The 26,833-nt window shown below is 38.0% G+C and overlaps 2 protein-coding genes across 8 annotated transcripts in view; one reads left to right on the top strand and one right to left on the bottom strand.

Moving 5' to 3' along the window:
• Window positions 1-247, bottom strand: part of UBN1 (ubinuclein 1) — a 40,292-nt gene extending 40,045 nt beyond the window's left edge. For 3 of the 4 annotated variants that reach the window (XM_069089698.1, XM_069089734.1, XM_069089752.1), the window contains exon 1: window positions 69-247. The gene's annotated coding sequence lies outside the window, so the exon portion shown is untranslated. Of the gene's footprint in view, window positions 1-5 lie in introns of all 4 variants that reach the window. The other variant, XM_069089709.1, reaches the window with a different exon arrangement.
• Window positions 248-378: 131 nt separating this feature from the next.
• The window catches only part of GLYR1 (glyoxylate reductase 1 homolog), a 44,536-nt gene continuing 18,081 nt past the window's right edge, over window positions 379-26,833 (top strand). For all 4 annotated transcript variants that reach the window (XM_069089783.1, XM_069089793.1, XM_069089764.1 and 1 more), the window contains exons 1-5: window positions 379-512; window positions 1,465-1,501; window positions 2,831-2,910; window positions 22,145-22,283; window positions 22,734-22,973. In XM_069089783.1, the coding sequence (XP_068945884.1) occupies window positions 475-512; window positions 1,465-1,501; window positions 2,831-2,910; window positions 22,145-22,283; window positions 22,734-22,973 (534 nt within the window). In that variant the 5' untranslated portion in view covers window positions 379-474. The remainder of the gene's footprint in view (window positions 513-1,464; window positions 1,502-2,830; window positions 2,911-22,144; window positions 22,284-22,733; window positions 22,974-26,833) is intronic.

Below are 26,833 nucleotides of genomic sequence, written 5' to 3'. Positions count from 1 at the left end.
CTAACCGCCGTAACGGACGGAAGAGGGAAAACTGCTGTCCCGGAGGGCCCTGGGCGGGGGAGGGTTACCGGCGCTGCCGGGGGGCGGGGCAAGGCGCGCGGCCGGATCTGTCAGCTGTTCGGCTCCGTGCGTCCCCACAGTCGTAGCCGCCCCCGTTACGATCCCGTCCTCTCAGCTACAGCCGTCACGGTTCGGGGGGCGCTTGCTTATCACGCGCCGGAGGCGGGGGGGTGGGGGGCAGTGAAAAAGGGGGGAGGGGTAACGGGAAGTCTAGGGGTTCAGCGCGCGGAGGCCCGGCGTTGAGGTCACGTGCCGCCAAACCACCCAATGCCTTTCGGGGGCGCGGTGGCGTCACGGAGCAGCGTGGGAATGACAGCCGGCCCCTGTCACGTGGAAAGAGCCACGCCAATGGGCGGCACCGAGGCGGCCTGAAGTCCCGGCAGCCCGTGCGCCGTGGGTGGTTAAGTCGGTAAGATGGCGACTGTGAGTCTGCGGCTCGGAGACTTGGTATGGTGAGTAGCGGCGGGGCCCCCTTCGGGAAGACGGGAAAAGCAGGGAACGTGGGGTCTCCGCCCCAAGCTACGGACCCCGAGCCCAGCCCTGGAGACTCTGAGCTTCTGGCTTGTCTCTAGCTGCTGGCAGCGAGGAAGGGAACTGAGGGACGGAGGCGGCACCGAGGGAGGGGGCGCTGGGGTGGGGAGAGGCACCGGACGGAAGGGGTAGCCCGGCCTTGGGGGGAGGGGGTGTTGCCGGAGGTAGAGGGTGGCCTCAATGGGTTGCCGCTTCGTTCCGCGGCCCCTCTGCGAAGGCTCTCCCTGAGGCGTCTCCTGGCGCCCGGGTTTGGAAGGGGGAGAGTGCGGCCGGCGGGGCGCTGCCGGCGCCAGCTGGTGCCATGGGGTGAGCTCAGACCGTCCGCTGTTCGGGTCACCGTGTCCCAGGGGTCGAGTCGGGACTCTCTGGCAGGAAAATCCAGGTGGCCAAGCGCTGCAGCTTGTTTGGTGGGACACTTCTCTGTCTAGCTGCGCAACGAAGTAACAGGACCGAACCGCAGCGGCGGCGACTCCGCGGGGACCAACCAACTGTGGTGTTGAAACCGGACCGTTGGCTCAGTTCTATGAAGAAATAGAGGGGGGAGGGACTTCTCGTGAGCTCTAAGGCTGGCAGGGATCGCAGTATGTTCTTATCCTCCCCTCGTGGCCCCTGGACTGCCAGAGGAAAAAAGATTTACTGTTACTTCTACTGGCTAGTGTATTTCATTTCTTGATACTAAGGAGGCTTCATTTGAAACAGTAAAACTGCACTTTAAAAGAGAACAGGGAAATCGTGTAGAGAAGATTGCAAGCTTTGTTCTTGAATACAGAAGGTGTGAACACAGATTTGGGAGCTAAATTATAGGCAAGGTGGGTTGAAGTGGATGGGCAGGCTTTTCGAGTATAAGTAGCTGACTCTTTGCTTTTTCTTTAGGGGGAAGCTGGGCAGGTATCCTCCTTGGCCAGGAAAGGTAAGTGTCTTTATGGTAGAGGAACGTTTCAAAAAGTTTGTTGTAGGAAAACCAAAATTTATTATGAAAAGTTCAAGTAATTAACAATTCTTTTGACTTTGGTGTGGATGAAGCTGTGCCTATCAGAATCTCTTCTTGATTCAGAAAATAGGGGAATCTGTAGTATTTTCGTTAAAGAAGAAACTTGGAGGGAGAGGTAAAATTACCCAGCAAACAAAATTCTGACTTTATTTTAGATCTCTGAATTTTTAAGTGCTTGAAAAGACTTAAATCATGAGTCAAAATCAACTTTTCTGTCTAAAAATCTTTGTTTCTGGAAAAAATGATAAGAGAAGGACAGGTTTATATAATAGACCAAGTGCTGGATGTGGAATCAAGAGAATCTGTTTGAATGCTGACTCTGCTGCTTCTCTTCGCTTTTCTCTGGGCCTCAGTTTCCCTCTCTAAGGAAGTTCAACAGTGTAATCTGAATCACTTCTAGTTATGTGATCCTATTGATTCTAGCAACAGTTAACTCCTCAGGATTTGGCATCTTAGGTGCAAGGCTGTAGGGGCCATTACAGCTCTCTATATTACTGGGTTCTCTTTTTATTTTCTTTTGACCCAGGTTAATAAAATGTTTCTGTCAGGTTGTTGGTTTTTATTTTTTAATCTGAAGTCCTTAGGAATCCACACCTCTTACTTGTCACTTGTATCTTCCATCAACTTTTTGGAGGATTCTTTTTTCCAACAACATGTACATTGGCCCTTATCGAAATGCCAAACTGTCAGATACTGGCATTATTCTGATGTGCTGTAATAATCAAGAAATCTTACTGAGTAGTTGACATCTCTTGTGAAGTAGTTGAACGTCTCTGCTACATGATAGTTAGATGTCTATAAATTCTTGGATATTTAGAAGTTTTCAGTTGTCACAATAGAAAAATAATATTGCATGTAGAAGGGCATGCCTGGGATGTTGTTTTTCATGTGTTTTTCTCTGGAAAGCTAGAGATACAGGAAAAATTTCTGTTGGTGGACTTTCTAAACTTGGGGGGGGTGTTGCTTTATTTTTTGTTTGTTTTTCTAGTGTTTAGCATAGTACCTCACACACTATATGTTTAATAAATATTATTTGAGGGCGGCTAGGTGGCACAGTGAATAGAGCACCAGCCCTGGAGTCAGGAGGACCTAAGTTCAAATCCAGCCTCAGACACTTAACACTAGCCATGTGACCTTGGGCAAGTCATTTAACCTCAATTGCCCCTCCAAAAAGCAAAAAATAAAAAATAAAATCAATATTATTTGAATTATCATAACTGAAACTTTTTTCCCCCTTTTGTCCTTTAGATTGTAAATCCACCCAAAGACTTGAAGAAACCTCGTGGAAAGAAGTGCTTCTTTGTGAAGTTTTTTGGAACAGAAGACCAGTGAGTAAACCTTAGTTCATTTAATAAACATCTGCCCTGTTATAAGACTGGGGATACAAAGGTAAAGAAACACACAGTCCTTGGTCCTCAGGAGTTACAACCTAATATGAGGGATTGTGACAGGGCTATTGTAATTGATACAAGGTAGAATGTGATAAAGGCAAGGGAAAAAATCACTTTGATCTGAGGGAGTGAGAGAAACTTTGTGGAGGCAATGGCACCTAAACTGAGCCTTTTTCTGAAGGAAGAGATGGATTTTATCCTGTAAGCAGTTACAGATCCAGAACATTTTGAGGAGGCAGTTATATATGACCATCATATCTGTGCATTTGGAAGATTAATTTGGCAGCTATAGGAAGGATTAATTTGAGGTAGAAGGAAATTAAGAAGATTGTCAATTAAGAGAAAATTACAGTAGCCAAGGTGAAAGATGATGATGACCTGAACTAGGATGGTAGCAGTTTGATAGGAGAGCTCAAAATACTTATGAGAGATAGTGTAGAACTGAATTAACAGCACTTGGGAACTAAGGGATAAGAGAAAGAATCAAAGATGACTCTGAGATTTCAAACCTGGGTGACTAGGAGAAAGATGGTACCATTAATAAAAATAGGGAAATTGGAAAGAGGAACAGATTTGAGGGAGGAAGGTTAAACTCCATTTTAGACATAATGAGGTTGGAGTATGTAGCAGCTAATTGGAAATATGAAACTGGAACTCAGGGAAGTTTAGGGCTAGATATATAAAATTAGGGGTTACCTGCATAGACATGATAATTATAGCCATGGAAGTGGGTGAGATCACCAAGGGAGCCCTCACAAGTGAGTTCCACTTTGTGGACTTTGGAAAGTTACTCTTAATCATAGTGTACAGCCTGCAACGAAGCAGGCATGTTCTGAAGAAAAGATCTCTGGATTCAATCTGGTCAAATAAGAATTGATTTGGCTTTTAATGTCCAGAGCATTGTACTTAATGCTTGCAGATTAAAAAATGAATAACCTACAGTACCAATTAGAAACTTTATTATCTATCAATTAGTTCGTAACATCAGTTATTTATAGCCCATAAAAATAGTATGACTTTCTTCTCTAGAAGAAAGACACTGTTCTTGATACTGGTCTGGCACAAATTATAAATAATCCAAGACAATACATGGCTGCAGATGTTCACACAGAGAAGGTTGATTATGTTTGAGAAGCTGAGGATATGAAAATTACCCTGAAGGTAGTTTATTTCTGTAGAAGCTATATTATGGTCTCCTTTAGTGACTTTTGATAAATCGTTGCTAATGCCCTAATGTATATATTGAAGGCATGTTTCCTCTATAAATTAGTTCATGGAATCATATAAACTTCAATTTTTAAAGGGTTCTTAGAGGCCATCTAGATCAGTCCTCTCATTTTACAAATGAGAAACAAATATGTAGAGTGACTTGCCTGAGATCACATTGTAGAACTGGGATTCGAACCCAGGTCCTTTGATTATAAATCCAAAACTGTTGACACTCTGCTTAGTTGCCTAGACCTGTTCTTTGTTTTGTGAAAACTTAAACATTGTGAAATCTTAAATTCTAATCATTACCAAATATTTGACTAATCTCATTTTAGACATCAGGCAACGAAAGCCATTAATTTGAAAATCGTTGCCCTGTCCAAGCTCCTATAACAAACCAGATAAAAAAGTAGTGTCCACCACCTGCTTTTTCAGTCATTTATTCAGCTTCCTGAGCAGCTTCATCATAGAGTTGTATTATGTACATCAAACATCTTTTGATATCTTCAAAGCAGTTTTATTTTTGTTGTGAGTCTTAAAGGAAATAGAATTTTGGGTTATAAAATTATCTGCAAGTATTTTATAAAAGATCTAGCCCTGGGTACATAAGTCTTGGAAAACTATGTGCCATGTCAAGCATAGTTGTATATTATAACATATAATGAACACTGTTTATTGAGGTACCAAAGATTTAGATATTGTCAAAGTAGTTTTTAAAAGATTTACATGTGAATTTTTATAAAATGTATGTACCTTAAAGATACATATATACATGCTACACTACCTCCAGAAGTTAGGGATGATTTGTTTATCTTACAAATTGATCTTTTAAAAAAAAGGCTTATGTTGATATTGTAGAAGATTAGCAAGATTTCTTTTTCCTTTTTAAAAAATTTTCAGTTTCAATTTTCTCTTTCTCCACTCCTCCCCCACCCATTGAGAAGGGAAGGAATACTATAGCCATTATATATGTGAAGTCAGAGCAATATTTCTTAATTAAAAGAGAAAAGGCCAAACCACTGCTTAAAAAAGAGAGTTCATTAAATAGATATTAAATACCTACTATGTGTACAGTACAACTAAAGCAAGATCACATAGTAGAAAGAGTATACTGTTAGAGTCAGGAGTTACAGCTTCAAATCTCAACTTCAAAACTTTCTAGCTATGTGATTATAGACAAGCCACTTAACTAAGTGGAATAATATTTAAAATACTTAGCACTACTAATATCATAAATACGTTGTAGCCAAAACTTAAAAGTCCTATATGGGTTTATTATTGTTTAAGTAATTGCTCAAACATACTTTGATGGATCTGTTTGATGATCTCATTGATGTATATACTCTCCTCCATTAGTGAAAACTGTAGCTCATCCTATGTAGTTTTTTCTCTGTGTTCTCCCTTAAATTATCTGCAGGAGTGAAGGGACTTCTTTTTTACATTGTATGAGTACCCAGGACCTCCACTGATTATGGTTTTCTTTATATTTTATCCATGACTGGCCCACCACCAGATTTTTCCACGCATACATTTCTTTGAGAATAACGTTGGTGTTTCTTCTGTTCATTTCTTGGTTGTAATATGCTATGTGGCCTTTGCATACCTATCATTTTTCTATTTCCCTTTAGATGACCTGCAATGTTAATTTTAAGGAGTCTGGTATTCCATGTCCCAGATATAGAACCACATGAAGAATATCTTTGCTAAAAAAAGACAGTCCTTTGTTTCAAAAAGAAATTTGGGATCATTGAAAAACATTGTGTATTTTCCCAAATACAACCTAACCCCTTCTAGTCAAATTCCAGGCCCCAGCACTTTGTGCATCTACTGTCAGCTTCATCATCCAAGAGAATATCATACAAGTGTTTGTGATTTTCTATATAATAGACTTTCTTCATGCATTTGTTTTTTCTTTGTGGACAGACTGATTCTTATGAGTGATTATGTATCTATTTATGAAACTTTCCAGTACTCCAGGGCTTGATGCACACAGCACAACGTCTTCTGAGCAACACTGTTGAGAGAACACTAGATTTAGAATGAAGAAGACCAGTATTCAGGCTAGACACCTCATCTTTCTGGGCCTCACTTTCTTCATCCATAGAAGGTGGTATGGACTAGATGGCCCTGTCCAACTCATATCTGTGATTCTCAGGTCTACAAACAGGAATACCTGGAGGACCTCACCAACTGTGGGAATCCTTCCATTTGGATTCTGTTGGACATTCTCCATGATGTTGACAGACACTTTTAGCCATCATAATCTCCTTGTTTTAAAAAAGCGTTATTGTGGAGCAGCTAGGTAGTGCAGTGAATAGAGCCCCGGCCCTGGAGTCAGGAGGACCTGAGTTCAAATTCGGCCTCAGATATTTAACACTTACTAGCCATGTGACCTTGGGCAATTGCCTTGCCTTCCTCCCTCCAAGAAAAAAAAACTTATTGATATTTTCCATCAGAGGGTCAATGAATAGTTATCTTGTCTATTATCTTTCAAGAAATCTTATGATTTAAGATAGCCAAGGGAAACATGTTAAAAGGAAGAGAGCTGAAATCTACATTTTGTTCTCCCAAATACTCCTTTATGTAGTAAAAAACAAAACAAAACATTAAGTAAGGCTTGTATTCACTGTTTGGTTGTATGACAGTAAAAATAAACTGCTATAAATCATCATTTATAAAAACCCACCTGTTCCCTTCTCATACTTTCATCAAGTCGATCCACTGTGACAGGTCATGCCTAACTCAGGCCTGTCTAGGGGTTCAAGTTCAGGATTAGAACAAAATGAGACATTTGTCAAATATCTAGCAGATTAACAAAAGTAGATGTATATAACTATAGCATTGAAAAGCCATTCAGCAAGAATGCAACATTAATTCATTTGGGCACAATTTCCCCCTCTCTTTGTTGGCCATGCTGTTCAGATGATCAGAAACCAGATCAGAGAGGAAGATCCTGACTCTTCATATACAGGCTTTTATGCTTAGGCCACCAGGAAGCTAGGTCAGTGGTTTGAGTTTGATCCCCTGGACCAGTTGTTTTCAAGTACTATTTAATACCTGTTAAAGAAAAACTAGACCCAACAGCATAATAGGGCCTAGGAGATAATCCTTTTACTATATATATAATTTTTTTTTTTTTTTGCTTTTTGGGGGGCAGTTGGGTTAAGTGACTTGCCCAAGGTCACATGGCTAGTTTTTGTGTGTGTGTGTGTTAAGTGTCTGAGGCTGGATCCAAACCCAGGTCCTCCTGACTCCAGGGCCAGTGCTCTATTCACTGCGCCACCTAGCCGCCCTACTACATTTTCAATACATAATAATGGCTCATATTTAAATGGCTCTTTAAGGTTACCAAAGGACTTTACACACGCTATTTCATTTGATTATGAGACCTTTATTTTAATCATATATCTATAATGATATTAGATCTCATCTAGGAAGAACCATAGAATCACCTAGTACAGTCAATAAGCTAGCATTTGTTATGCACTTGCTATGTGCTAGTAACTATGCTAAGTTCTGGAGACGCAAAGGAAAAAGCTCCAAATCACTAATAATATGAGAAATGCACACCAAGGCAATCCTGAGGTTTTTTCTTATACCATGCAAATTGGCAAAAATGACAAGAAACAGCACTAGTCAATATTGGTGGGGTTGTGGAATGAGAAGCACACTGATACATGATTGGTAGAGCTGTAAAAAGGTACAACTCTTTTGGAAAGCAGTTTGGAGTTAATGCAAATAAAGTGACTGAAATATTCATGCTCTGAACCAAAGACTCAGTTACTGAGTTTATACCCCAAGAACATCTCCATATACCCCCACATATTTATAACAGCACTTTTTGTGTAGCCAAGAATTAGAAACAAAGTCGATGCCCCATCAGTTAGGGAATAACTAAACAAATTGTGGTACGTGAGTGTAACAGAATATCACCATGCTATAAGAAATGATGCCTGTGATGAAAACAGACGTATGGAACAATCTGTATGGACTAATGCCCAGTGAAGTAAGCAAAACCAAGAAACTAATATACACAGTTACTACAACAGTGTAAATGGGAAGAACTACATCAAGTGAAAAGTCAAAAGTAATATAACATTTGTAAAGATCAAGTTCGACTCAAATGTTGTTCTTGACTAGAGGACCAAGACATTAGGAAGGTGATGCCATGATTTACAAGTGAATTGGATTTAAGTGAGGGAAGGCTGTGTCACTGGCCTCATTTTCTTCTCCTGAATCATCTGGGTCCAATGACAAAATAAAGATCAGGATGACTAGAGATGGTCCCCTGAATGAAATGAATGACAAGTCACATACTGGAGCAATCTTCTGTCAGGCCCTTTCTATCTTCAGGTTTTGACAGTCCTCTTTTCCCAAACATTGTGGACGGTATCTTCTACAGCCAAAATCACAAGATATGAGAGGACATCCCCACCCCCAACCCACCCCTTTGTCAAGGTGGGAGGTCCACAGGTGTTAGTGATTATGCATGTTTTGGACTTTTCATTGTATTGACCAGTAGTAGTATTGGGGGGGTTTCCCTCTAAAAATAGTTTTTTACATGAAATAGCTTTCTGAGAGTAGGTATACTGGGGATAACTATGATACCTATAAAAACTAATTTTTTATATTTTTGTGGTTTGGGGGGGGGGGGCAGGTTTGGTGAGGCAATTGGTTAAGTGACTTGCCCAGGGTTACACAGCTAGTAAGTGTCAAGTGTCTGAGGCTAGATTTGAGCTCAATTCGCCCTGACTCCAGGGCCATTGGAGTCCACTGTGTCACCTAACTACCCCCAAGACTTTTTTATTTAATTGTGAATACTATAGCAGTTGAGAGGAGAAGACCTTTTAGAGAAAGTGGGATTTCAGTTGATCCCTGAAAGATGGTTACAGTATGTATGCACAAAAAAGCAAGGACTTTCTGGTCAGGATGGAACAATGTTGACTGACAGATTGAAGTAAAGTTAATTTGGGAAAATTGACAGTTTATAAAGAGAAGCACTATAAAATAACCTGAGAGAAAAGCAACATGGATTTTGCATGCCTTATGAATTCACTAGACTTATTTGAGGGGTGAATAAGTATATGGATTAGGGAGGATCTCTAAATATGTAAAATACTACCAAAAGCTGCCTTAAAATTCAAGTTACCAGAGAATTACATGGAGGAAGAATTGTTTTGTCATAACTAAGAAATTGGCTTAGGGGAGGCGGCTAGGTGGCACAGTGGCACTGGCCTTGGAGTCAGGAGGACCTGAGTTCAAATTTGGCCTCAGACACTTAACCATGTGACCTTGAGCAAGTCACTTAACCCGAATTGGCCACCTTTCCCCCTCCAAAAAAAAAGAAGAAAGAAATTGGCTTAGGGTGTGAAAACTAAGGGTAGGGATGAACAGGCACTCCTGGGTGTATTATAAAGAGAAGGATCTTTTTTATTAGAATTAATATTATTTAACATCCTTTTCTGGAGAAAGAAATTTCTCATGATAACTAAATTCTTCTGGAGAATGGAGAAAATCTATAGGAAGATCTTAGACATCTTTGTCAGTGGTCAAAAAAGTTGCAGATGAATTTTATTGTGGGCAACTACAAGGTAATGCACTACTGGTGAAGCCATGGTTTCATTAGTGTGAGTAGTCTCTACTTTGATACAAATCACCACTTTTCCATGCATGCTTTTATGATTCTGTAGTTTTTGTCCATGCCTTTCTGTAAATCTTCTGATGGAGGATTTACATCTTATTTTCTGATCCTTGATAATATTCTTTACTACTTCTCATACACAAGTTATTGGTAACATACTTACTAACATGTTTATCTTCCAACTTTCTACTATCCTTTGGGTTGTCTTCTTGACTCTTATTACATGTATAAAATAAAAGACTGAGTTATTGGTCATGACTCATGAAGGGAAAGTCATTGTAGGTTATTTCCTGCAAATCTTAGTACAGTGTGCTATTTCAGCCAAAAACAAAAACATAGTCCTACCCTTATGTAAAACCATGGGGTCATCACACCTGAAATATTGTGTATAGTTCTAGTCAGCATACCTCTTAAGTACTAGAGAAGATCCAGGAAAAAAATCATCTAAAAGGATTGGACATAAGGGGACTAAAAAAATTTACTATTTAAATATGAAAATTGAGGAACCCATTAGGCATTCCCTCTGGGCTCATCTGCAGTTTATCCTGTATATATTTTGTTTGTACAAAGGTTTGCATGTTGTCTCCCCCATTAATCTACGAGATACTTGAGGGTAAGGTATGTCTTTTGCCTTTCTTTGTATGCTCAGCACTGTCCCTGGCAAATAGTAGGCACTTAATAAATGTTTGTTGTTGATTTAATTTATGAAGGCCTTGATTCTCTTTATCCTAGAACCTAATAAATAAATATCCCCAAACCATTTCAAATGTAATTAATATGTTTAAGAACTGAGGTGAGGTACCTGAGGATTTGAAAAGGTCATTGTACTTTATCTGTTTAAGAGAGAGAAAAAGAGAGAGAGAGAGAAGTGCCCATAAAGATTACAGACCTTCCAGTCTTCTTTGACAGAGTTCTAGACTCGGTTGATCAATGTGATGGAGATCTTGACTTTAATAAGATTTTTGATAATGAGTGCATGATCTAATTAGGAAACTCTGGGTGAGAATGCCTTTGGCTGGAGGAGCATGTGCAAAGGATTGTTTCCATGTTGTTCACAATCAACTGGGGGTGTAGAGACACAAGGGGCAGAGGTTCATCTAGGACTGGTCTTGGGCATAGAGCTTGAAGTTAGCTTTTTGTACTGAAGTTAGGTGATGGAACAGGAATGTGGTATGTGTCCATTAAGTTTGAAGATGTAATTAAGCTAGACATTGTGAGAGGATGCGGTCAGCACTATCTAGGATAAAAGCAGAATTCAGAGCTATTTTAGTAAATTGGAAAAGTAGCTAGAAACAAACCAAGTCACAAAGTTTAGATCTCTTCAGAAGCACCTACCCCATTTTCCATTCATTTCTGCTTTGCTTCTGTCTTGAAGTGAACCTTGTAAGGTCAACTGATCTGCCTATATCTTTGATCCCATCTTCTCCTGGAGATCCCCTTCAATTGTCCTTTCTCTTTAGTTTTTAATTTCTTTTTTTTTTTTTTTTTGGAGAGCAATTGGGGTTAAGTGACTTGTGCAAAGTCACATGGCTAGTAACTATGTTGAATGTCTGAGGCCGGTAGTTTTTAATTTCTAATGCACTCTAACTCATAACTGAACAAAGGTGTCCTTAAGAAGTGGTCATTGAGCCTTGATCATGAGGAACCCACTAAATCCCAAGGTACCCATTTCCCTTATAGGCAGCTCTGTTAAGATGTTTTTTTCCTTACACCAAGTTTAAATTTCTGTAATTTACTTACTGCTTCTAGTTCTGCTCTCTATAACAAAACAGAGGAAGTCTGATCTCTTCTACATGACTTATCTTTAAATATTTGAAGATAGTGATCATGTTCCTCACTGTACCTCATCTTTTCTTCAAACTAAATCAAATCCATTGTTTTTTGATGAAAGAAGAAATTCTCAATGAAATAAGAACCACAAAATGGATAGTAATACATTTTTCTTAAGGATCCCTTCTTCAATGGGTCTATAACACTAACTACACATACTCACTCTTTTGCCAGTAAAAGAATTACCAGTCTCATGGGTGGTAATTTAAGTACTTAGAAATCTCTTGATTTTTCAAATTGGTAACCATTTCATAAAAGTTATTCTCAAAAAAGTAATATTGAAAAATAATGGGCCAATTTCTCTTTTTTGAAGTTTAGATCATCTAGTAAGATTTTGCTGAAGCTCCAATTGTCTTTCTCTAATCAGGGCTAACCCTAAGATAGGAAAATTTAGAGTGGCCCAGTGCCAAAGAAAGGGACAGCAGATATTTCATTCAGCTAATATCCAGATTAGGGGAAAAAAAAAAGCCAACACCTAAGGTTCATGTATGTGGAGTCAACACCAAAAAGTGGAAGTGATACTGTAGCCTTTGGTTGCATGATGATATTATGCCCCACCCCACCAAGTACAGGTTACTTGTTTAAGAGAGATCATGCCCCCCTTTTTTTCCTTTCTGATCTTCATGTTCATTTTAACCAGATGTTACATTTATTGAAACATTTTTGGGGTGTTTTAGGATATTTGATGGAGGGTGAGAAGGGATTGGGGTGGGGAACATGGAAGATTCTGTGATTTGCCCTGAGTCACAGTAACTAGGGAGGACCTACCTCTGATTATATTCATCTTTCACAAATTGACTCTTCTCAAGGAACAGCTTTATTTTTTCTACATTGTCAGTTATTTCTTCATTTTTTTCCCTTTTTGATTCTTCTCATTATGATTGGCCTACAATTCCCAGCATTAGTCATGGCAGCAGAAACTTGAAGAGGGTGGAATTAAATGATGAAGGCCAGTTTCATAAGGTTTTTGGTGGCAGGAGGTATCAGGTTTAATACTTAATGCCTCCACAGAGTCTGACAAAATCTACCTTAGGAAAACTTAAAATAATAATTCTCTATCTTAACCAACCCTATTAATACTTTAGTGCTATAGGAAATAATTCCCCTGATGGATGAGTTAGGTACAATAGCAGGTGTTGTGTAATGTGTCCGAAAGTGATATGTGGGGAAAAAAAGGCTGTAGGTTAGTTTGGTGTAGGCAGCACAGTTTGAAAACTTGTTCAAGCATTTGGTAAATTGTATCCTTGAAAAATATTTTAGATTAAAGTACAATTTACCAAATCTGTCCTGTTTGCAAGGTGGTTGGTTTTTTTTTTTAGTAGTTCTTTTTTAAATGGGCTGAAAAAATCCATCAGTTTTTTTGATGTCTTTATTTCAGTGTAGCCCAGTTTTACAGGTGTGTGTGTGTATATGTCTATACACTATGTCTTATACTTCAGAGATCTATGATCTCGTTGGTATCAGCACCAACACAGATCCTAACTACTTAGTATAATAATCTTCAAGTTTCAAAGAAATATGTTAACCTTGTTTCCAGCCTAGTGATGAACCTCTGAAGCAGTTGGGCTTGTTCTCAGACAATGCACTTGCAAGTCTTGCATGGGCCTGTATTTAGCATTTTCAGTCTATTTAGGACATATCAGAGCTTGCACTCATCTGGCATAGTCTTCAGAAACCCAGGGTCACTTCCATAGCAATAATAAAGTTTTTATTATAAATTTCTTTCTGATGCATTTGTTGTTCGCTTGCCATGTTTCACTGGTGTCTTTTCAGTTGTAGCACCAATCTTCCTAGTAAACTCTCATGAAAAGCATCTTAGTCTTATCCTCCCTCCCTTCCAGTGTCAAGGAAGAGCAAATAGGAAGGGAAGTTTTTACAGTCTTGTTCAGTTTACATTGGAGAAATCTGAGACTTCCTAATGTAATTGTGTTCTGTATTTGATGTGAAAAGATTCAGGCTAAATATTGGTGGGAAGGAGTTATATTGAGCTTAGGGAGCATCTGCTAGACTTTAGAACATTATTTACTAATTTTCTGATCAGATACTCTTTGAGGGAAAAAACCCATTATGCTATAGCACTGTTGGGTTTGTTGTTGTTTGACACTACCACTTTTAGGGTTGTATGATCTTTAAAGCAGACACAATTCAGTTTGCCATTTTAATTTTTTTTTTTGAGGGAGGAAGGCAGGGCAATTGGGGTCACACAGCTAGGAAGTGTCAAGTGTCTGAGGCCGAATTTGAACCCAGGTACTTCTGACTCCAGGACCAGGTGCTCCATTAACTGCACCACCTCACTGCTCCATTTTAATTTACTTTGGGGAGCACATCTTTTTCTGCATTTAATTTACAATGGTCTTGCCCTCAAAAACAAGTTATAGAGAGAGAGTCTGAATATCTGTATATTTTATATGCATTTATATATATGTAAAATATATATATGCTTATATATTTTTTTACTTGCCAGAAAATATGGATCAAAAATTTGATTCCCTTTTTCCTAGTAGTAACATATTTCATCATTTTGTCCTACCAAATAAAATTATTTTTTTCTCTTGAACTAAGAGAAGACCAGCATTTCCATATACAAAACAGAAAAAGAGGATTGTACATGCAGTAGCAAATCTGTACCATACGGTTTCCTTCTACTTCCAAATATACAGCAAATTCAGACATGTTATTTTCAAAGCTGTCCTGTTTTGTGTTTCCTACTGACCTTCATTCTGTTCTCTTCAGTGCATTTTTAAGTGCTTCAATGATACTCTTTTTCCTCTTCTTTTTAAAAATAAATTTTGGCAACTATGTCACCATTACCCTTCTCCCTTCCTCCCTCCAGCTGAAAGATAAAAAAAAAAAAAAAACAACTTTGTATCAAATGTGCAGTAAAGTAAAACAAAGCCCTAAATTGCCCATGTTTGAAAATATACAGGAGCGGCTAGATGGTGCAATGAATAGAGCACCAACCCTGGCATTAGAACAACCTGAGTTCAAATTGGGCTTCAGACACTTAACACTTAATAGCTCTGTGACCTTGGGCAAGTCACTTAACCCAACTGCCCTGCCTTCCCTCCTCTAAAAAGCAAAAAAAGAAAATGCCTGTTTTGTTCATGACCTCCCAAGAAAACGAGTAGCATATTTCATCTTCAATGGTCATTGCATTGATCAGTATTCTTAAGTATTTTTATCGTGGTTTGTTTGTTTGTTTAACAATGTTCTTCATAATAAGTTGTTTTGTATCGGTTTATACAAGGCTTACCAGGTTTGGCAGAAACCATCCCTTCTGTTCTTTTTTATGGAATGTATTCCATTACATCCATATGCCATAATTTGTTCAGTCATTCCCCAAGAATCTTCAAACTGCTTAGTATTATGATCTGTAGTAGGTGGTATCCATTAGTGGCTGTTTAGTTCATTTGACTCACTTAGCATTCATTAAACATTTATTAAGTATCTACTCTATGTAGAGTACTATTATAAGCATGGGAGGAAGAGGCAGAAATGGATAAAGAACCATACCTGCTCTCAAGGAGTTTACAATCTAATAAGGAAGTGTTAGAATCTCCCAAATGATACACCCTCTTGCTAATTTCCCCATTTCATCCTTCCAGTTACTCTTCTTCACAACCTCAGAGTAATTCTCATTCATTCTTTCTCTCTCTCCCTCCTTCTCCCTTCCTCTCTCTTTCCCTCCCTCTCTCTCCATCCCTCTTTATTTTCCTCCCTCCCTCTCTCTCTCTCCCCCTTCCTCCCCACCCCCTCCATGTCCAATCACTTGTAAAGTTTCATCCCCACATTTCCTACATTCTTCCATTTCTCTTCACTCACATAACCACCACCCTAGTTCAGGCCTTCATCACCTCTCACCTGTACTATCACAGTACCCTCCCAATTGATATTCTTGCCTCCAAGACTCCCATATGCAGTCCACCCTATACATCAGCCAAAGCACACTGCTGAAGAAGCTTCAGTGGCTCCCTATTGCCCATAAAATAACATACAAACTCCTCTTGCCATTTAATGCCTTTCACAATCTGGTTGCACCCTGTCTTTCCAAACTGTTTTCACATTACTCCCCCTTGTACACTCTGCCTCCTAGCTAAACTGTCTTACTTTCTGTTCTCCTGAACACAATATTCTTTGTTCCACATGCATAGCATACTCTTCCAAACTCCCTTAGAATTTTTAGCATCCTTAACTCCCTTCAAGGCTCTGCACAGGTACCATGTCCTTCAAGTGGCTTTTCCTGATCCCCTGAGTAGTTAGTGCTCCCATCCCCAAATTATTTTGTATTTACCTTGTCTATATTTTATATTTACTTTGTTCTGTCCATATCTCACTCTCCCCTCCCCCAACTCCCCACTGGATTATAAATTCTTCAAGAGCAAGGACTGTTTTATTTTTGGCTTAATAAACTCCTAGGGCCTTCCATGGCATGGCACAAAGTAGATGCTTAATAAATACTTAGGAATTGAATTAAGGCAATATGATACACACATGATCATTGGGGTACTAGCCTTTGTGTCATTTAAATTTTCTGTTTTTCCATAGAATATCCTACTAATCTCACCCGGCTCTTAGTCCTAAAAAGAAATCAGGACAGGAGTATATGAGTAGATCAGTGAAAATGTACCAACATTACCAGATTACCAGTATCAAAAATGAAAAGGGTGAATTCACCTCCAGTGAAGAGGAAACTAAAGCAATAATTAGGAATTATTTTGCCCAACTATATGCCCATAAATTTGACAATCTTAGGGAAATGGATGAACATCTACAAAAATATAAACTGCCCAGATTAACAGAAGAGGAAGTAAAATACTTAACCCCTTCTCAGAAAAAGAAATTTAACAAGCCATCAATGAACTCCTTAGGAAAAAATCTCTGGGGCCAAATGGATTTACAAGCAAATTCTATAAAACATTTAAAGAACAATTCATTCCATATTGGGAAAATATTTGGGAAAATTGGTGGAGTCCTACCAAATTCTTTTTAGGATACAAATACGGTATTGATACCTAAATCAGGAAGAGCCAACATGGAGAAAGAAAGTTACAGACCAATTTCCCTAATGAATATAGATGCGAAAGTTTTAGCTAAAATACTAGCAAAAAGATTATAGCAACTTATCATGAGAATAATACACTTTGATCAGGTAGGATTCATACCAGGAATGCAGGGCTGGTTCAATATTAGGAAAACTATCAGTGTAATTGATCATATCAACAACAAAACTAACAGAAACCATATGATTATCTCAATAGATGCAGAAAAAGCTTTTGACAAAATACAATACCCATTTCTGTTAAAAGCACTGGAGAATATAGGAATAAATGGAGCCTTCAGATGATAATTAGCATCTACCTAAAGCCATCAAAATCAACAAGCATTATATGTAATGGGGATAAGCTAGATGCATTTCCATTGAGATCAGGGTGAAACAAGGATGTCTTTTATCACCACTGTTATTTAATATGGTACTAGAAATGTTAGTTTTAGGAATAAGAGAAAAAAAAGGAATTAAAATAGGCAAAGAAAAAATAAAGTTATCACTCTTTGCAGATGATACAATGATATACTTAGAGAATCAAGCAAAAAACTACTTGAAATAATAAACAACTTTAGCAGAGTTGCAGAATATAAAATAAACCTACATAAATCTTATACATTACTTTAAAAGCCCAACAGGAAGAGATAGAGAAATTCCATTTAAAATTACTGTAGATATTATAAAATATTTGGGAGTCTACCTGCCAAAACAATCCCAGAAACTATATGAATACCGTCACTTTTCACACAAATAAAATCAGATCTAAATAATTGGAAAAACATCAGTTGCTCGTGGGTAAGCTGAACTAATATAATAAAAATGACAGTTCTACTTAAAACTAATTTACTTATTCAGTGCCATACCAAACTACCAAAAAAATATTTTTTATAACCAAAGTATCAAAGTTCATCTGTTAGATTAAAAGGTTGAAAATGTCAGGGAAATTAATGAAAAGAAGTGCTAGGGAATGTGGCCCAGCCTTACCAGATCTTAAATTGTACTTTTAAGCAGCAATCATCAAAACCACTTGGTACTGGCTAAGAAATAGAGGATCAGTGGAATAGGTTAGGTACACAAGACACATTAGTTTTAGCAACCTACTGTTTGATAAATCCAAAGACCCCAGCTTCTGGGATAAGAACTTACTGTCTAACAAAAACTGCTGGGAAAACTGGAAGGTAATATGACAGAAACTAGGCATAGACCAATGTCTGACACTGTAATCCAGAATGAAGTCCAAATAGGTACATGATCTAGGTATAAAGGCTGATATAATAAATTAGGGGAGCAAGAAATTGTTTTATCTTTAATTTATGGAGAATGGAGGAATTTATGACCAAACCAGAGATAGAAAACATTATGAAATGAAAAATGGATAATTTTGATTACATTAAATTGAAAAGTTTTTGCACAAAGCCAATGCAACCAAGATTAGGAGGGAAACAGAAAACCAGGAAAGAATTTTTACAACTGGTGTCTCTGATAAAGTCCTCATTTCTAAAATATATAGAAAGCTGAGTCAAATTTACAATAATACAAGTCATTCCCCAATTGATAAATGGTCAAAGAATATGAATAAGCATTTTTCAGAGGAAGAAATGGAAGGTATCTGTAGTCATATGAAAAAATGCTCTAAATCACTATTGAATAGAGATATGCAAATCAAAACAAGTCTGAGTTACCACATCACACTTATCAGACTGGCTAACATGGGAAAACAAGAAAATGATAAATGTTGGAGAAGATATGGGAAGTTGGAACACTAATTCATTGTTGGTGGAGATGTGAGCTGATCCAACCATTCTGGAGAGCAATTTGGAACTATGCCCAAAGGGCTATAAAAAATGTGCATACTCCTTGCCCCAGCATTACCACTTGTAGGCCCAAAGAGATCATAAAAATGGGAAAAGGACCCACATGTACAAAAATATTTATAGCAGCTCTTTTTGTGGTGGCCAAGAACTGGAAATCAAGGGGATGTCCATCAAATAGGGAATGGCTAAACAAGTTGTGGTATATGAACATAATGGAATACTATAGTACTATAAGAAATTATGAACATGTGTACTTCAGAGAAACCTGGAAAGACTTATATGAACCAATGGCAAGTGAGGGAGCAGAACCAAGGAGAACATTGTACACCGTAACAGCCACAGTGTTCAAGGACTGATTTTGATAGATTTAGCCCCTCTCAGCAATGCAGGGACCTAACACACATAAGATCACATAATGAAAAATGCTAGTCACATCCAGAGAAAGAACTATGGAGTCAGAATGCAAAACAAAGCAGACTTTTCTTTTTTGTTTTGTTTTATTTTGGGGGGTTTTTTTCCTCATGTTTTTTTCCCCATTCATTATAATTTTTCTATGCAACATAATTAATGTGAAAATGTGTTTAATAGGGTATGTATAGAGCCCATTATCAGATTGCAAGCCATTTTGGGGAGCAAGGGGGAGAAAATTTAAAACTCATGGAAGTAAATGTTGAAAACTAAAAATAATTTAATTTTTAAAATATATACCAGCATTAATGGAAAAGCAGCTCAAAACTATAAGTCATCATTGCTAGAGCATTGGTATCATCTTTATATATAAATGGGCATCATTTTTACTATTATTTATTATCAACTAGTATTTCTGTAAAGAGAAAATTTTGAGGTGGTTTAAGAACCCAGTTTCTTAGGGGTGGCCAGGTGGCACAGTAAATAACTGGCCCAGAGTCGGGAGACCTGGGATCGGTTCCGGCCTCAGATACTTAACACCCACACAAAATAACTGGCCATGTAATCTTGAGCAAGTTACTTAACCCCAATTGCTTAAAAAAAAAAAAAAAAACCCAGTTTCTTTATCCTTAACCCATTGTAGTTACTTTGAAGGCTGTACTATGAAACTTTTAAATATTTATAATAAAATTGATATTGAAAAAGGGTATAGGATCTGGAATTTTAAAAAGTACAAGGGGCTAGTCAAAACAGGTTTTACTGTACTATAGTGGTTTAGGCCAAAGGTCTGAATACTGATTGGAAATATTCAAGAATCTTGTTGCTTTTCAAAGAAGAGATTAAATTTCTGCCCTCCTACCCTAAAATTTTAAGAATTTTCCTTTTTGAAACTCTCATTTTGTTAGTCATATTGTTAAGCATTCCAAACTTTATATCAAATGTTCTAAATGACATAGAATTACTTTATCTACTAAATGCCTTATGTCACTTTCAAACATAGAATCAGTGGTTTGTGTGTATGTTTTTGTATAATTATAGAAAATAGTGCTTTTCTTTAGCTTTATTAGCTTTCCTGAATCCAGTTCAGTTCTAGAATTCTTAAATGACTATTGAAAGACACCTGTCCCCAGGAGCAAGAGATATGCTCAAGGCTCTAGATTCCCAAATTTTAGAATATTATATGGCCATGTTCCATAGGTAATATCAGTACTTGATAGTCAGAATGTAAGAGCATCTATATTGGTTTATTACTGGGTGAGCTTGGATAAACATGAAAAATAAAGCCTTTAATTACCAGGGTTTCCAACAAAAAAGAAATTTGTGGCATGTTTTCAATTTTGTCTTGTTTTTTATTGTTAGGGTTGTGGGGAGTGTTGTTTTATTGATCCCTTTTTGGGATTTTGAAAAATGTTATTCCCAGTTTATTTCACCCTTCTTTCCACCATTGAACCTTTCCTGTAAGATGGACAGACAAAACTGTCTCCTTCAAATAGTATATGTGACATTCTGTTTCAGTCATGCGTTTTAGCATCTATTTTCTTTCATCGAGATTGGTCATCAAGAGGCAACTAGATGATTCAATGTGTAGATTACTGACCCTAGAGTCAGGAGGAACCTGAGTTCAAATCTGGCCTCAGACACTTGACACACTTACTAGCTGTGTGACCTTGGGCAAGTCACTTAATCCCAATTGCCTTGCCTTCCTCCTCAAAAAAAAAAAAGATTGGTCATCAGTTAATCTGAAGTCATCTCCCTTTTAGTGTTGTTTTCATTTACATTATTGTGGCTATGTGTTTTTTCTCCTGTTCCTATTTACTTCATCTATATCAGTTCATGTATGGTCTTCCCTGTTTTTCTGATTTCCTTATTAGTGATTTTATAAAATGTGATAGTCTTCCATTAAATTTTTATACAGTTCAGTCGCTAATTCAGTGGGGATACATTTTGTTTCTAGTTTTTTATTGCCACAGAAAAAATGCTGCTATAAATACTTTTGTATATGTGGGATCTTTCTTGTTGCCTGACCCACTTGAGGTACATACGTCTTACTGCAGTGGCTATATCAGTAAAAGTTTAGTAACTTTTTTTACATAATTCCAAATTTATTTTCAAATTAGATGGATCATTTCATAACTCGACCAACAGTGTGTTATTAGTGTGCCTATTTTCCCACAACCCTCTAACACAATTCAATAATGATTAGGGTTTTTATATTTATATATGTATTACCATATATCATATTAGTCTCTATTTCTGTTCATCAATATTAATTGTTTGGAACTATACCTAAGGGCTATAAAAATGGTACATATCCTTGGACCCAGCAATAACAGTACTGCTAGGTCTGTATACCAAAGAGATTAAAGAAAAAAGGAAAATTTTATATTTATATATATATATATATATATATATACACACACACACATACATACATACATACATACACACACACACAAAATATTTATAGCAGTTTTTTGTTGTGTCAAAGAATTGGAAGTTGAGGGGGATGCCCATCAATTGGGGAATGGCTGAACAAATTGTAGTGTATGATTGTGATGGAGTACTGTTATGCTATAAGAAATTATGAGCAGAATGATGTCAGAAAAAACTGATAAGACTTTGGTGAACTGATAAAAAATGAAGTGAGCAGAACCAGGAGAACATCATACACAGTAATGGCAGTATTGTACAATGATTAGCTGTGAATGACTTAATTATTCCCAGCAATACCGTGGGGTCCAAGACAGTTCTTGAAGGACTTATGATGAAAAATGTTATCCACCTCCAGAGAAAGAACTTAAGGAATGCAGATCAAAGCATGCTTTTTAACTTTTTTTCTTTATTGGGGAATTGGGGGGGATATGTGTTTTCTTTTGCAACATGGCCGGTATGAAAATATGTTTTGCATGACTTCATATGTATATCTATTTCAAATTGCTTGCTTTCTCTAAGGAGAGAGAATTTGAAGATCAAAAAAATTTTTAAATGAATGTTTAAAAAAAATTTGCATGTAGTTGAGAAAATTGCCTGCCATGTTTCTGAGTTGATTTCATGAAATTTTGTGGTGGGTTTTTTGAATGGCTTTCCTCAGAGTTCAGCAAAACAGTTGATATTTGGGTTCAATTTAGGGTTTGGAAATTGTTATGATGTTAAAAGTCACATTTCCATTCAAGTGCCTGCTTTAATCATACGGTAGATCACAATCTTTCAATATTTCTCTGCTAGTGCTTGGATCAAGGTTGAACAGCTAAAGCCATATCATCCCCATAAAGAGGAAATGATCAAGATTAATAAGGGTAAAAGATTTCAGCAGGCTGTGGATGCTGTGGAGGAGTTTCTCAAAAAAGCCAAAAGCAAAGATCAGGTAAGATACTTTTTTATTTACTCTTAACACAGGATTGGCTATCATTTATGTGATAATGTTACTGGACTTTAAATCTGTTATCAGCTTGGAGAATCCTGATATAAATCCACCCTTTCTGGGCTCTCTGTCTCCTCTATGTGAAATCCATTTTGCCAAGCAATCCAGAAAATCTGTGACCTTTCTTAACTATTTTGTGGCTTTTCTGCAAAGTTCCTTCTGTGAATCAGTAGACTCTCAGCCTCTTTGAAAATAATACAAATCTGGGGTGACTAGGTGGTGCAGTGAATAGAGCACTGGCCCTAAAGTCAGGAGGATCTGAGTTCAAATCCGTCCTCAGACACTTAACACTTACTAGCCATGTGACCTTGAGCAAGTCACTTAACCCTAATTGCCCTTCAAAAAAGAAAATAATACAAATCTATCCTCCATTTTTACTCTATAATCCTTCAGTCATCCCATAATTCTGCTGAAGAGAAGAATCGGCGTAATTCCAGTGAAGAAAGAAGTAAGCAGGATTTAGGAGATGAGAAACGCAAAGCTGGCCTATCTGATGGGAAAGTAAGGAAGAATGTGGGAGAAGGGAAGAAGAGAGTATCTTCAGCTTCTGCAGAAAGAGGCTCCAAATCACCTCTAAAAAGGGCCCAGGAGCAGAGTCCCAGAAAGCGAGGTCGCCCCCCAAAGGATGAGAAGGTTTGTATATATTTGTGGTCTCTGAAACTAGTCATATACTTTTGTAAAAAAGTAGAGTTGAGAAATGTAATGACTAACTCAAAAATTAGCAAGTTAGAATGTATTTATGTAATAGACTTACTGAGTTTTTACTAAGTATTTTCCCATCCTTCCAGCATGCCACTCCAATCAGCCTTCCAGTGTACGGATCCCTTAACCATAGTTATCCACATTAGCTGTATAACTGCATACCTTTATTCACTCATTAAGCATTTATTAAGCACCTACTATGTACTAAGCTCTGGAAAAAAAAAAAAAACAGTAAAAACCAAGCCCTTCTGGAGTTTACCTTATGTTGTCATAAAACAACATGTAAACAGATAAGTAAAAAACACAATGTTGTTTCTAGGTAGGAGGGCCAGAACTAGCCATTTGTAAGTCAGGCAAGGCATTTGAACTTACTCTTGAAAGCTAGGGATTCTGAAAGGCAGAGGAAATGTGTTCAAGGCATGGGGACAAATTTTTGCAAAGGTAAGGAGGTAAGAGATACAGAAAGTTTTGTTTAGAGAAAAGCCCATAAGCCAGTTTGTCTGGACTAGAGAGTGCATGAAGGAGAGAAATGTTTGACACACTTGGAAATATAGGCTGAAACCAGATGGTGAAGGCTTCTAAATGACCAATAGTGGAGTTTGTATTTTTTCCTAGAAACAATTGGGGACTATTGCAGATTCTTGAGCAGAGAAGTGACATAGTCATCTGTGTGCTTTAGGAATATCAATTTTGTAGCTGTTTATGTAGCTCAGGGTGGAGGGAAGAGACTAAAAGGCAAGAAAACCAATTAGGAGATTATTGTAGTATTCCAGATGAGAAGTGCTGAGAGCCTGAAACAAGGGTTTATGACTCAGAACAAATGGAAGAGATGTGGTGGTAGAATCAACAAAACTTGGCGATTGATTGGCTAGGAAAGGTGAGGAAGAGTGAAGAGTTGAGGATAATGCTGATGCTTCAAACCTGGATGACGAGTTTGATCCTTCTAGGCCTACTCCAGTCTGGTTTGCTCATCTCCTAGTCCTTTCCAATTTGCTACATTCTTAAACTTACATCTAAAACACTCTTTCCACTTCCTTATGTTAACTAAAACCTATCTTTCCCCTTAAAAATAATATATCCTTTTGAAACTCACCATTAGAGGCCTCTGTGAACTCTGCTTAGTTGTTCAGTTGTTTAAGTTTTGTCTAACTTTTTATGAGTCCTTTTGGGGTTTTCTTGGCAAAGATACTAGAGTGATTTGCCATTTCCTTCTCCAATACATTTTAAAGATGAAGAAACTAAGACAAATAGGATTAAATTAATTGCCCAGGATCACAGAGCTAGTCAGTGTCCAGGCCTGGTGCTCTATCCACTGAGCCATCTAGCTCTATTGCCTTTGACATCAGAGCCTGAAGGAGTCCTAGCCACATAATTCCTCAAATCTAATGACTGCTATCTTATTTCAGCCATGTAATACCATTATTATTTATACCTTTGCCCTTACCACCTCATGGAACTGTAAAACCTCTAAGATCCTGAATTCTGACCACAGCCTACTATCCTTTCTCATTTAGGGTGAACATGTCCTCCACCCTCACTATATATAGTCTGTCATCCCTTGACCCCTCCTAATTCATTCTATATGCATTGAGTCAGAATGTAGCTTTAGCCAGGTGATTTTCTATCTTAATGTTTGAATACATATGAACCTGTGTTCTTTTTTTCTCTCACAAACACACACCCCCCCCCAACCTTGTACCATTACTAAGCCTGTTGATTTTCCTTCGTGGGATAGTCCCACCACTACCATAAGATCCAATTGGTTTCACCTATTACAGATTTTTGGTGCTTAACCTCAGCTGGGCCCTTATTGTGCCCCATATTCCTTCAACTCATTATTAACTCACTATTTCATTCCCAACAGCACTTGTTTCAACCTGTTTCCCTCGTATCACACCAGTTTGTGTAAGGCTTTATGAAACAATTTTGAACTTTACGTGGTAGACAGTAGGGTACCACTGATTTTTTTTTTATCAGTAACATTACCAAATTGGTTTTAGAGAATATACAGTTCTATCTGAGTGTTCCACACTGGTAAGTCAAACTCAGCATATTCAAAATTAAGCTTTTTTATCTTTTCCCTTAATGATGTACTGAAAGGATTGAGTCCATCCGAAGCAAGCTCTACAAAAATCCTTTTAATTTTCAGAATCTCTTGGCATCATCACCGACTCTTCTTCTATTTCTCCAGTCACAAAGAGGTATCTCTCTTCCTTAGTAAAGTTAATCCCACTTGCTACCTTTAACCTTGATTTCATACTTGCCAGAAACCTTCAGGATCTTGTTTGAATAATAATCCTTACTCTCATATATCCTCATTTTTTTTCTATCTTCTGGTTCCTTTTCATCTGCCTACAGCTATGCTCAGGTCTCTCCAAACCCCCCAGAAATTTTATTCTTCTGTCCTATCCTCTTTTTTTATGCCAAAATTTGAAAAATTGCTGTGTCAGGTACCTTCCCTGTCTCACTGTTCATTCTTTCCTCATTTGTAATTTCACTTTTGTTTCTACCACTCTACTGAAAAAGCTCTCAGAGATTACCCAGGACTTCTCAAATGCCAAATCCACTGACCTTTTTTTTTTTTAGTTTCTCTGTATATTTGATACCATTAACTACTCCCTATTTCAAGATTTTTTCTTCTTCCTTAACTTCAGATAAAAACCATGTGGTCCTGGTTCTCCTACTTGCTTTTCTCTTTAATTCTTTTTGCTTCAGTGACTCTTCACCCTGTTCTCAACTTCATAGAGTGGATATTTCTCCAGAGTTCTTTCCTTGTCCCTCTTCCCTCTATATTCTCTCCCCACCAGTTTCATTCACTCATGGCTTTATGTATCGACTCTCAAATATTTGTTTCCAATTCTGATCTCTCTTCTGTGCACCAGACCTACATCTCCAACTGCCTATAAAACATCTCCTTCTGAACACTGCATTGGTACTTCTATTACTCAGCTTATCTTTCCCTCTAAATATGTTCGTCCCTCTCACTTTGTTGTCTGTGGAAATTCCATTTGTGTGCAGTATTCCAGATTACTCTCTAAGTGTTAAGCACCTGTTGTGTTCCAGGCGCTGTAGTAGGTGCTAGATGTACAAAGACTCTGTCCACACTTTTGAAGCTTATGTTCTATCAGGGAAAACAGTACTTGCATAAAAGATACATGTAAAAGAAGTTCAGGGAACACTAGTAGCTGTAGTCATCAAGAAAGGACTTACACAGGATGTGGCCCTTGAACTGAACTTTAAAAGGAAGCAAGGAAGGGATCCTCAGAGGTACACACAAGCCAGGAAGGCATGCACTCCAGACATTTGGAGTGTGTCTGTGTGAAGACACAGAAATGGGAGATGGAATGTAGCAAATAAGAAACAACAGTAAGCACACTGGCTTGAGACCTTTTGTTGTTTTTTACTTTCCTCCTCCCTCATGTTCAGCTTGTTACCAAATTTTTTTCAGTTCTGCTTACTCAGTGTCTCTCACGTCCTCCTCCCTTCTCACTGCTCCCACCTTAATACAGGTTCCCGTTGCTGCCCACCTGTGCTATTACAGCTTCCTAACAAGTCTTCCTTCTTTCATTCTCTTGCTCTCCTAACCACTCCCAAGGCCATTCTTGATAGTCTTATCAAATGAATCTTCCTTATGCACAGATATGGTCATTACATGACCACGGATTTTTTGTGGCTCCTGACTGTTTCCTGAGTAAAGTTCTGACTTTATCCAACATTCAGGGTTCTCTACAATCTGGCATTAATCCTGCCTTTCCAACTTATTTCTCCCCACCAAAAACTCTCCTTCAACC

Source organism: Petaurus breviceps, unplaced genomic scaffold, assembly GCF_028583685.1.
Source record: "Petaurus breviceps papuanus isolate PSGF00001 unplaced genomic scaffold, PetGlider_PUasm1.0 120, whole genome shotgun sequence".
Lineage (NCBI taxonomy): Eukaryota > Metazoa > Chordata > Mammalia > Diprotodontia > Petauridae > Petaurus > Petaurus breviceps.
Note: the sequence above shows the minus strand (reverse complement) of the source record. Positions and strands in the feature narration are given on the sequence as shown.